The sequence below is a fragment of the Poeciliopsis prolifica genome, unplaced genomic scaffold (assembly GCF_027474105.1).
Source record: "Poeciliopsis prolifica strain line A6 unplaced genomic scaffold, Auburn_PproV2 SCAFFOLD066, whole genome shotgun sequence".
Lineage (NCBI taxonomy): Eukaryota > Metazoa > Chordata > Actinopteri > Cyprinodontiformes > Poeciliidae > Poeciliopsis > Poeciliopsis prolifica.
Window position 1 is genome coordinate 1,178,399 of NW_026562441.1, and position 11,864 is coordinate 1,190,262.

At 44.3% G+C, this 11,864-nt stretch overlaps 1 protein-coding gene across 1 annotated transcript; it reads left to right on the top strand.

Annotated features, from left to right (window-relative positions):
- The first annotated feature begins 3,230 nt into the window (after window positions 1-3,230).
- LOC129351331 (ladderlectin-like) lies at window positions 3,231-5,092 on the top strand. The gene is made up of 5 exons (XM_055020210.1): window positions 3,231-3,333; window positions 3,747-3,853; window positions 3,937-4,071; window positions 4,151-4,265; window positions 4,721-5,092. Exons 1-5 carry the CDS (start codon window positions 3,231-3,233, stop codon window positions 4,786-4,788), a joined length of 528 nt encoding a protein of 175 aa, XP_054876185.1. The 3' UTR covers window positions 4,789-5,092.
- Window positions 5,093-11,864: the final 6,772 nt, after the last annotated feature.

The window sequence follows — 11,864 nt, forward strand, 5'->3', positions numbered from 1 at the left end:
CTATGTAATTGTCAGGTTCTGTGTTTAATTCTGAGTTTCTGTGTCTTGAGTTCTCCTCGTTGTCCTGTCTTCCCCTTGATTGTTCCCAGGTGTGTCTTGTTCTCCTGATTACCCTCTGTGTATTTAGTCCCTCCTGTGTCCTTTGTTCCTGGTCGGGTCCTTGTCAGATTGTCCTATGGTCGTTGTCTAACTGTTGTCGCTCGTTTGTTTTGTGCTGCCCTTAAGACCAGTTGCTACCGGTGTGAGCCCTGGCTTCCGCTCAGCCGTGCTGCCTGGCCGTGGACTCTGTTGACTGTGTTTTTTGTGGATTATTTTAATTAAATTACTCACCATTCACCTACCTGGGTCTCCAGCGTCTGCCTCACCACCTCAAACACCACCACTTCATGACAGAAGGACCCGACCAACGACAAGGTGAGGCTCGCTGAATAACATCATGGACCCAGAGGGTTTAGAGGAGCTACTCCGAACGATATGCGAGTATGAGGAGTCAAGGAGTACGTCCACTTTGGCCCTGAGACGGCCTGGTTCGCCATACGCCTGGGGCTTTTGTTGGACTACTGGGTTCCACGTCTTCAGCATCCAGTCCTGGTGGAGTTGCAGCGGGAGGCAGAGGAGGTGCGCCGGACAGCCTTCTCTGCCATGACTGCAAAACCTCGGTCTTCCAAGCCGGACATCCGCTCCGCCAGCCCAGCCCCAGCTCCAGCCTCGGTTCCTCGTGCCGCTCCGCCGGCTGTTGTCCCTGCGCCGCCGGACTGCGCTCCGGCTGTTGTTCTTGCGCCGCCGGATTCCGCTCCGGCTTCGGCTCCTGCTCCGCCGGATTCCGCTCCGGCTGCTGTTCCTGCGCCGCCGGATTCCGCTCCGGCTGCTGTTCCTGCGCCGCCGGACTCCGCTCCGGCTGCTGTTCCTGCGCGCCGGACTCCGCTCCGGCTGCTGTTCCTGCGCCGCCGGACTCCGCTCCGGCTGCTGTTCCTGCGCCGCCGGACTCCGCTCCGGCTGCTGTTCCCTGCGCCGCCGGACTCCGCTCCGGCTGCTGTTCCTGCGCCGCCGGACTCCGCTCCGGCTGCTGTTCCTGCGCCGCCGGACTCCGCTACGGCTGCTGTTCCTGCGCCGCCGGACTCCGCTCCGGCTTCGGCTCCTGCTCCGCCGGACTCCGCTCCGGCTTCGGCTCCTGCTCCGCCGGACTCCGCTCCGACTTCGGCTCCTGCGCCGCCGGACTCCGCTCCGACTTCGGCTCCGACTTCGGCTCCTGCTACGCCGGATTCCGCTCCGTTTCCTGCTACGCCGGATTCCGCTCCGGCTCCTGCTACGCCGGATTCCGCTCCGGCCTCCGTGGACTCTGCTCCTCGTGCCGCTGCTCCGTGCAGCCTCTGTCCCTAGTGTTCCTCCCGTGCCTTCTAGCGCTCCTCCTGTGCCCCCTAGCGCTCCTCCAGTGTCCCCTAGCGCTCCTCCAGTGTCCCCTAGTGTTCCTCCAGTGTCCCCTAGCGCTCCTCCAGTGTCCCCTAGCGCTCCTCCAGTGTCCCCTAGCGCTCCTCCAGTGTCCCCTAGCGCTCCTCCAGTGTCCCCTAGCGTTCCTCCAGTGTCCCCTAGCGTCCCTCCAGAGCCCCCTAGCGTCCCTCCAGAGCCCCCTAGCGTCCCTCCAGAGCCCCCTAGCGTCCCTCCAGAGCCCCCTAGCGTCCCTCCAGAGCCCCCTAGCGTCCCTCCAGAGCCCCCTAGTGTCCCTTGGCGCCGAGGACGCCCTCCGGACCTTCCTCGATGCCTGCCCACTTTCTGTTTAGTTATGGACTCTTGGCCCCTCCTTTTGTTTCTGCCCACCTTTTGGGGTAGTTTTTTGTTTTCTGGACTCTGGCCCTCATTCCATCGCCCCTCCGCCCACCCTGGTTTTTGGGTTTTGGATTTTGTTTTTGGGCGTCTGGTAGCCGCCCTTTAAGGGGGGGGGGGGTACTGTCAGGTTCTGTGTTTTTCTGTGTTTAATTCTGAGTTCTGTGTCCTGAGTTACAATATAAATATCACAAAAACAGAGAAAAGTTGCTTTATATCACCTGCTGATGTATTTTAGTCTTTACTTTGTTCTGGAGCTGCTCTCAATGAATCACCAAAAATTTCATTTCAAGTGACATTTTATTGCACTGGAACTAATGAAAGTATGAACGACCTGGTTATGCAATTCTGTGCAATGTTTGTCAGTATCATTTTCTCATGTTGTATCAAGATTAGAAGCTCTATGAATATCTAGTGATTCTGCAGTGAAGGCTACATTGTAGCCTTGTAGAAGAATCATCCGTCCTCTTTGCTGGCTAAGAACACGGATCACTCTTCATCAGGTTCGCTGAACAAATTTCTGTTCATTTTTTACCAACATTGAATTTTATTAACACGTATGCTTTATTTCAGTTTGCCTTCAGCTTGCCCCATCACTTCATCTCCATCATGAAGTTGTCGGCTGTGTTCCTGATGGTTTTCTCCATGATGGCTCTGACCATCATGGTGACTGATGGTCAGAGTGGTTCCGAGAACCGTTTTTGCAGTGAGTATTTCTTCCTTATCAAGCCCTGCTTAAGTTACTAAAACACAGAAACACAAACCAACTCTAGTTTAGATTATCTACAGCTGCTCCAGATTGTAGCTCTACTGATAAACATTATCTGGTTTTTTTTGTCATTGTTTTCTGATTTCCTCAATGTGACTGCTTGGAATCACAATTCTGATCCTTAGTAAATGTGACACATCTTCTTGTAATACACTTTATAAAACAATACTTTTTCTTCAGTATATTTCATATATTTTATGATTTGAATGTCTTCACTGTTCATTGTACACTGTACACACATCCTGGTTCTGATCTGCACAAGAGTCACTGGTTTTCCTGTCATTGAGGGAGTTAGCTTCTTTATAATAATTGTAATGTTGCATCATTAAGACGAATGACACAAACACTAGAGGTGCTGATAAATCAGCAGAGGTCAATAGATCAACCACTGTCCTCCTCTGATCTGCCATGACAGAGATTTGACTGAAATACCCGTCCAGCAGGTCATGGTTGCTCATTTTCATTAAACAATGGTCACCCATCTGTTGCCAATTCTGTGACTTTCTAACTATATTTAGCAAAAAAAAAAACCCAAAAAAACAAACAAAAAAAACATATGTTTTTAGGCAAAATGTTGGGTTTATGTTGTTCCCCAACCTGCAAGAATCAACCAAAGACACAAATTACTCTTCTGCAGAAGATGGGAGCAGAGCCCGACCCGGAGAACCGCTGCAAAACTCTGTCTGGGATCAACTCCGCAGGCTCTCAGTCCCCAACTGCTTTTATTGTCAATAGACAAAGAAGTAGACTTTTTCACACATTCATGCAAACAATTGACCAATACACTATCCGACAGGATGTTCTGGAAGTCTTCCGTTGATATCCCATTGTTAGGACACAAGGATGACCACTCTCAGGATACAGATAAAGATCAAAGCAGCTCCTAATACAGGAATGTGTAAAACATCTCTAACCCTTAAGGAAAAGCACTTGGATAAGCAGATAAGAGTATACCATAAAGGAAAGGAGTCAAGAAAACAACACACAGAATAATAGTATGAAAACATAACCATTCAAATAAAAGAAAATGTACTTAGATAATGTTCCTAACACAAAAAAAGCGGTTTTAGCTCAAATCAGAAGGTCAAACTTTTTAATTGTTGATCAGCCAGAAAACTGAGATAAAGCTTTTGACTGGAATTTTGTTTGTCATCAGGTCCACTTTTGTCACATATATGGGAGCCCTGTCCGCATGGTTGGAGGAAAATCACCCCTCACTGCTTTCGCTATGTTGGCACAAGCATGTCTTGGTATGATGCTGAGGTGATTTCCCAAAAAGATTTCTCTAAAATAACTATTTACTGTTTCACTATTCTCATTAAACACTCCTGTCTGTTTTTCTGTAGAAAAACTGTCGGTCCATGGGAGCAAACCTTGCGTCAATTCATGACATGTACTACTATGGCGAGGTTCAGAGACTGATACGTGACAAAACTGGTAGAGCTGATCCAGCATGGCTGGGAGGCTCTGACGAACACCGGGTATTTCTGCCAGTATACTTTATGTTAGTTTTTTGTGTAACACTGACTGAAATGTGTAATCTGCTGAACACTATTCTAGGAGGGATTCTGGTGGTGGAGTGATGAATTTTCTGTGAGCTTCACAAACTGGTGTCGAGGAGAGCCTAATAATGGTTTTTTTCATGACCAGCACTGTATGCAGATGAACTTTTCAGGTAAAAGAAAATATCGTACGTCTGATTTTTCACTTGATGAATGAACTTGTGGGTGAAAAGCTTATTTACTGTAAATGTAAACATTTTTCTAAACGCTCATCTTAAGTTAAATCTGATGTTTTCATACATTTTGCTCAGTTTTGGGGATAAGTAAACTTCTGAATTTGAAAAAAATTACAGAACTGGTTTCTCAAATGGTTTAGTTTTCTGTCATTTACTGAAAATAAATTATTCTAGTAACTTTAACTGACCTAAAAAAGAGAAGTTTGACCTTATTTAACTTCAGACAAGATAAAAAATTCTGTATGTTTTCCACAGCAGGAGTTTATATTCATTTTTTGTGGCAAGATGATTCCTTTCATCATCCTTTCCAATCATTTTCATAATCCTGCATCGATCATCTCAGGGTTTTCAGTACGTGATGCTTGACTGATAATTTGTCCTCTTGCTTTTAGATGAAAAATGCTGGGATGACATATGGTGTGGTACCCACCTGCCTTTTGTCTGCATGAAGAAACTCTGAAAACTGTGAAGTTACTAAAAAGGCCTGATGTGTAAAACAGAACCAGTGGAGAATCAGAGCTGCTGTTTCTGTTTTTCTGCCTTTTTGCATCTTCATAGAAAACCCAAAAGATATTTCTGCTTCTCTACTTTCTTTAATTTCTCTCTTTAATGCAACCTAAGCAATGAAGCGACAAGCAAACAGCAGCTGGATTGTCTCTCTGTAATAAAGTCAGACTGAATGAGTTTTAAGAAAGAATCTTCTATGCAAAACTTTCTTCTATTCTTTGGCTGAGCAAAAATAAAACTTTGAAGAATCAAAACAAGATGGTTTATTATGTGTGTTTGTTGTGCTCTGTTTGCTGAATTATTTCTAACACTATCATATGCTAGTTATTACAATATAAATATCACATTATAACAAGTTCTAGTCAAACCTGATGGTTCTTTGCTCATAAAAACAGAGAAAAGTTGCTTTTTATCACCTGGTGCTGTATTTTAGTCTTTACTTTGTTCTGGAGCTGCTCTCATTGAATCACCAAAAATTTCATTTCAAGTGACATTTTATTGCACTGGAACTAATGAAAGTATGAACGACCTGGTTATGCAATTCTGTGCAATGTTTGTCAGTATCATTTCCTCATGTTGTATCAAGATTAGAAGCTCTATAAATATCTAGTGATTCTGCAGTGAAAGCTACATTGTAGCCTTGTAGAAGAATCATCCGTCCTCTTTGTGTCACAATGCTGTGTTTTTTTAAGGTGTGAGGTTGAGGATGGTTTAATAAACAATAATCCAAAAAACAAACGGAAGTGGGACAGTCCAAAATAAACAATGAATAATCCAAAAATAAAATAGTTGCAGAGGCCGCGGCCTGGCAGCACGGTAGAGCGTAGCTAATGCTCATCCCGGTAGCAACAGGTCATACAGGTGGAGAAGCAGGTAGGCATAACTAAATTGAACAATGAGGGAACTACTAGGAACTACGAGGAACTACGAGAAAACGACGAAGGAGAACGTGCACACAGCATGGCATCAGGAGCTGACAAGGAAGACGTCACAAGGACAAGGACCCGACGAGGAAGATAGGAAACATGAGGGACTAAATACACGGGCTAATCAGGGAGATGGGACACACCTGGGGAGAATCAAACGGGGAGACAGGACAACAAGGAGACAACGAGACTCAGGGAAACACTGGACATGACACTTTGCTGGCTAAGAACACGGATCACTCTTCATCAGGTTCGCTGAACAAATTTCTGCTCATCTTTTTTACCAACATGTTTGAATTTTATTAACACGTATGCTTTATTTCAGTTTGCCTTCAGCTTGCCCCATCACTTCATCTCCATCATGAAGTTGTCGGCTGTGTTCCTGATGGTTTTCTCAATGATGGCTCTGACCAGTGGTTCCGAGAACCGTTTTTGCAGTGAGTATTTCTTCCTTATCAAGCCCTGCTTAAGTTACTAAAACACAGAAACACAAACCAACTCTAGTTTAGATTATCTACAGCTGCTCCAGATTGTAGCTCTACTGATAAACATTATCTGGTGTTTTTTGTCATTGTTTTCTGATTTACTCAATGTGACTGCTTGGAATCACATTTCTGATCCTTAGTAAATGTGACACATCTTCTTGTAATACACTGTAATAAAACAATACTTTTTTGTAACAGTTACGGGCTAAGAGGCTAACTGCGGCTACAAAAGCAGTGTCAGAAGAGTGGCCCTTTAAGGAGTCTGAGGGTGTGAATGGAGAAAAAAAAACAGAATAGTCCTTTTAGCTTTGGCGTATATATATTAAGTGATTTGTATAAAAAAGAACAGACAATTGCACCAGTACAGGGAGACAAGATAATTGACTCAAAATAAATTAAAATCCAAGATCATGAAGTCCATAGTCCTTTTGTCCTTAGCTCACCATCTTCAGATCAGGGTGAGGATCTGATCCATTGGAAAAATAAAAACCTGACCTTCTCAGAGTGTGGGGCGTACTTATAGCCACTATCAGCTGGGACAGAATCCAATGTGACAGTCCACGTAATCCGTGCCAATAATTCAGTAATCAAATCAGTGTATTCAAAGATTTGGGTGCGTTTGTGCAAAGAACGCCAACAGCAGACCACAATCACCGTGAAACAGCTGGGAATGTTTTTTAACATGCGCGCTGGAGGCGGGCTTTAAATAAGCTGGAGAGTTTGGGACAATACAGGAAGTGGGCCCGCAAAAATAAAAGTCTTAGATTAATTGCGGGTTACAGGTTCCCTCCCTGAACTCATGTGCGGCCTCGCACATGCAACCGGCTGGTCACACACCACACCGTCACATGATGTAGAGGTCTCATCTAGTTCCAGAGCAGATGCAAAAACTGTGCTGAGTCCTCTGTTGGACCTCAGTGCAGCTCTTGACACTGTGGACCAGGACATATTACTGAATCGACTTGAAAGTTGGGTCGGACTCTCCGGTTCGGTGCTCGACTGGTTTGAATCTTACATAAAGAACAGGGATTTCTTTGTTTCAATTGGAAACTTCTCATCAAACAGGTCAAAGGTCACATGTGGGGTACCCCAAGGTTCAATCCTAGGACCCCTCTTATTTAATATTTATATTCTCCCACTAGCTCAGGTCATAACAGGAAATAATATTAGCTACCATAACTATGACACACAGCTCTACATTACGATGTCACCAGGTGACTCTGACCCCATCCAATCACTGAATAAATGTTTAGAGCAGATAAATGTGTGGATGTTCCAAAAAACAAAAACAAAACTGAAGTCATTATTTTTGGACCTAAAGAGGAACGATCTAGAGTCAATGCACAGCTTCAGTTATTACAACTAAAAACTAGCGATCAGGCCCGAAACCTAGGAGTAGTGATGGACTCGGACTTGAACCTCCAGAGCCACATAAAGACAGTAACAAAATCGGCCTTCTATCACCTGAAGAACATCTCCAGGATTAGAGGACTAATGTCTCAGCCAGATCTAGAGAAACTCATTCATGCGTTTATCTTTAGTCACATTGATTATTGTAACAGCATCTTCACAGGCCTGTCCAACAAATCAATCAAACAGCTGCAACTGATCCAGAATGCTGCTGCTCGCGTTCTCACTAGAACCAGGAAGATAGACCGCATAACACCAGTTTTAAAGTCCCTCCACTGGCTCCCTGTAGCTCAAAGAATAGATTTTAAAATACTGTTGTTAGCTTATAAATTACTGAACGGTTTAGAACCAGAATACATCAAAGATCTGCTGTTGTTGTAGACCTCTCAGGTCTTCTGGTTCTGGTCTGCTCTGCATCCCCAGAACCAGAACCAAGAGAGGAGAAGCAGCTTTCAGCATCTATGCACCAAAACTTTGGAACAAACTTCCAGAAAACTGTAAAAGAGCGGAAACCCTGACTTCCTTAAATCGCAACTAAAAACACTGTTTAGAATTGTATTTGAAATGTAATATGTAACAATGTATTGTCTATTATATGTTGCATGACTTTGTGTTCTTGTGTTTATGATTTAAAGCACTTTGAAATGCCTTGCTGAAATGTGCTATACAAATAAAATTTGATTTGATTTGAAACAGAGCTTGAATGCTCTGGAGAAATGGATGCCCAAGTTTTGAATACTGCCGACGAGTTGATGGCTGACGTGTTCGCGTAGAACATCTGACAGGTAGTTCAGGATCTAGGCTGAAGAGTTCTGTAGCCGAAGAATCATTTAACACACTGGATTTTCCAGGAGAAGATACAGATTCTGGGTGAGGGGAGACAGGTCCTGAATGAGAGGAGGCATTTTCCTCCGGAGGCTCCAAATTAGCAGAATCTGCTTCGTCTTCAGCTGTTTGTTCCATATTCAGTTCAGCAACAGGTTCAGGTCCAAACTCCACTTCCTGTTCCTCACAGACTTTTTCTTTCAAAGAGCTCTGGGGATGCTGGCCAGGCGAATCCACAGGGGCAGGAATGATAGTAGATGCAGGAGCAGGTAAGTCAACCTCAGTTGTAAATCTAGTGAGATAGGGGCTGGAGTAATCAGGTAAATCAGGTAAAAACAGTTCTTCATTTTCAGGGTGTGAAAGATCAACATTTTCTGAAGTCACAGGTGTAATTGCAGTTGTTGGCTTTACCTGTTCTGGCTTGGAGGCTGGGGACAAATAGCCACAAGGCAACAGCAGGTCACGGTGGAGATGAATTCCTGTGATTTGACACAGCTCTCTGATAGTATGAGATTCAAAATCAGTCCCTTTTGGTCACTATGGAGACGCTCTGGCATTCCATAATGGACAAGAAAATTTTCCCATAATGCTTTTGCTACAGTTTTATCTTTTTGATTTGGGGTTGGCACTGCAATAGCATATTTCGTAAAATGATCAGTTATCACTAGAACATTCTTAGTGTTACTCCGGTCTGGTTCTATTGAGAGAAAGTCCATACAGACAAGTTCGAGTGGTCTGGAGGTTTTAATATTGACAAGTGGTGCCGCTTTCTCAGGTTGTGCTTTTCTCCGGATGCATCTCTCACAGTTCTTAAGTTTGTTACAAACAACAACTGCCATTCGTGGCCAAAAGAATGGTGATCTAACAAGGTCCAGCGTTCTTTCGGTACCCAAATGGCCCATCTGGTCATGAAGCTGGTTGAGAACCTCAGGCCGCCATTCCTCTGGAAGTACAAGTTGGTAACTAAGCTCACCTCCAATATTCCTTCTCCTGACAAGAACATTATTATGGAGCTCCAACCGTGTAAGCTCTCGCAGGAGTAATGGCAGATCAGGGAGCTGTTCCCGCAGATTTGGCGGCGGGGTTTCCCCTCGTTCCAACTGAGCGATGACGTGCTGAAGGACTGGATCGGCTCTTTGTTTGGCAGCAATCTCACCTTCAGAGAAAGATGGTACAACAGGTGAAGAGAACTGTACATCATCAACAAAACTGTCTGGTAAGCTGTCAGTGTTAATTGAGAGAGTTTGCACAAGAGCAGCAACCTGGTCCAGGTTGGGTGAGCTGTACACCAGTTGCCTATCACATATTGCTTGGACTGAGTGTTGGTCAATAGAAATACAGGATGGATGTTCCAGGTGTTGTTCAGTAAACCTCAATATTCTCTCTTTCTCCTTCAGAGACAAAGGATCAGTCACCTGCTCAGCATGAGGTTGCCTAGAAAGCCCATCAGCATTCGCATTTAACCTGCCAGCCCAATACATGATCTTAAATGTAAAAGTTGAAAGAGCTGAAAGCCATCTGTAACTTGTAGCATCCAAGTTAGCAGAAGTTAACAGATATGTCAATGGGTTGCTATCTGTAACTACAGTGAAATCAGATCCATACAGGTAGTCATAGAATTTTTCTGTAACTGCCCATTTGAGGGCCAAAAACTCCAGTTTATGAGCAGAATAACGACTTTCACTGCAGGACAGACCTCTGCTAGCATATGCAATCACCCTGTTCTGCCCATCATGTTCTTGGTATGAGACTGCACCAAGGCCAGTAGAGCTAGCATCTGTGTGTAAGATGTAGGGTTTACCTGGATCTGCAAATGCAAGGACGGGTGCTGTACTAAGCTTCCGGAATACTTCTTCAAAAGCTTGCTGACAAGCTGTTGTCCAACGAGAAGCAAAGGGTTCTTTGGGGTCAAGGTAATGTTGCGACTTCATACGTTTTGCTTTCTTCTGACAGGGTGGATATCCAGCTGTTAACTCATTAAGAGGTTTAACCACTGATGAGTATCCTTCCACAAACCGGCGGTAGTATCCTGCAAATCCAAGGAATGTTCTGAGCTCTTTTAGGTTCTGTGGAACCGGCCAAGATGTTAATGTGGAAATTTTGTCTGGATCCGTCTCCACTCCATCACTTGAAACTACATGTCCAAGGTAACGAACAGACGTCTGAAAGAAAACACACTTTTCAACTGACAGTTTTAGTCCAAATTCTTTCAGGCGTTGAAGAACTTTCTTCAGCCGGAGTTCATGCTCCTCTAAAGTTGGTGCAAACACTATTAAGTCATCAATAAAAACAAGCACTTCATTTAAATTTATGTCTCCCATGCACCGCTCCATGAGGCGTTGGAAGGTGCTAGGAGCATTTGTTACACCTTGAGGCATGCGGTTAAATTCATAAAATCCAAGTGGACAGACAAATGCAGTTTTATTTTTGTCTGCTTCATTCATTTCAATCTGGTAGTAACCAGACTTTAAATCCAATGTGGAGAACCATGTTGAACCAGTCAGGGCTGAAAATGTGTCCTCTAGCTTTGGCAAAGCATATGCATCTTTGATAGTTTGTGCATTCAACTTCCTGTAATCGATACAGAGCCACACTGCACCATTTTTCTTCCTCACCACAACTATGGGGGAAGCAAAAGGTGAGTTGGATTCACGTATAACACCAGACTGCAACAGTTCTTGAAGGTGTTTACGTACCGCGTCCACATCTAAGGGGTGGATGGGTCTTGGTCGCTGTTTAAACGCAGTAAGATCTGAGAGCTTGATTTCATGCTTGACCTTATCTGTACAACCAAAGTCAAGATCATGCTTTGAAAAAACATCTGGCATGCTGTCGAGCATGGTTGTTATACATTGCTTCCACTCTGTTGAAAGCAAGGAGTCTCCAAAGTTGTAATTCAACTTAACTGGATTTGGCTCTGCACTATGAGAAGGTTGATGTACACTCTGCTTTTTGTGAAGAATGGTCTGGATGGTACTGACTTCAGCGATGGCTTCTCTTGCTGGAATCACAATGTCATGGTCAGATTCATTAGTAATCACCTCTGGTAAAGAAGCAGGCTGTACAGGAGGTAGATCAACAAGACTAGATTTTACTATCAAACCACCAGGTAAAGAAAAAGAGGTTGGATGCTGAATAATTACTTCCCTTTCACCTTGCAGTAATGGGCATATGAAAAGAGCGTCCAACACAGCAGTCTTTTGAGCAGGAACTACCTGTGGTGTGGACGACTGCATTTTTAAAATGCCATGATAGTCATCAGTTATTAGCTTGTGCCTTAACTCCAAAATTTTATGCACTGGTCTGTATCCAAAAGGCACAGGATGGAACTCAGACTGTGACTGGCAGCACTGATTATACACAACATCCAAAATGTTGGTACC

What these genes read in the sequence shown, in the direction of transcription:
- LOC129351331 (XM_055020210.1), top strand. Translation starts at nt 3,231, where the DNA reads ATGGGAGCAGAGCCCGACCCGGAGAACCGCTGCAAAACTCTGTCTGGG. An exon ending in TGTCTTGGTATGATGCTGAG is followed by an intron (nt 3,854 to 3,936) that starts GTGATTTCCCAA and finishes GTTTTTCTGTAG; the next exon opens with AAAAACTGTCGGTCCATGGG. An exon ending in TATGCAGATGAACTTTTCAG is followed by an intron (nt 4,266 to 4,720) that starts GTAAAAGAAAAT and finishes TCTTGCTTTTAG; the next exon opens with ATGAAAAATGCTGGGATGAC.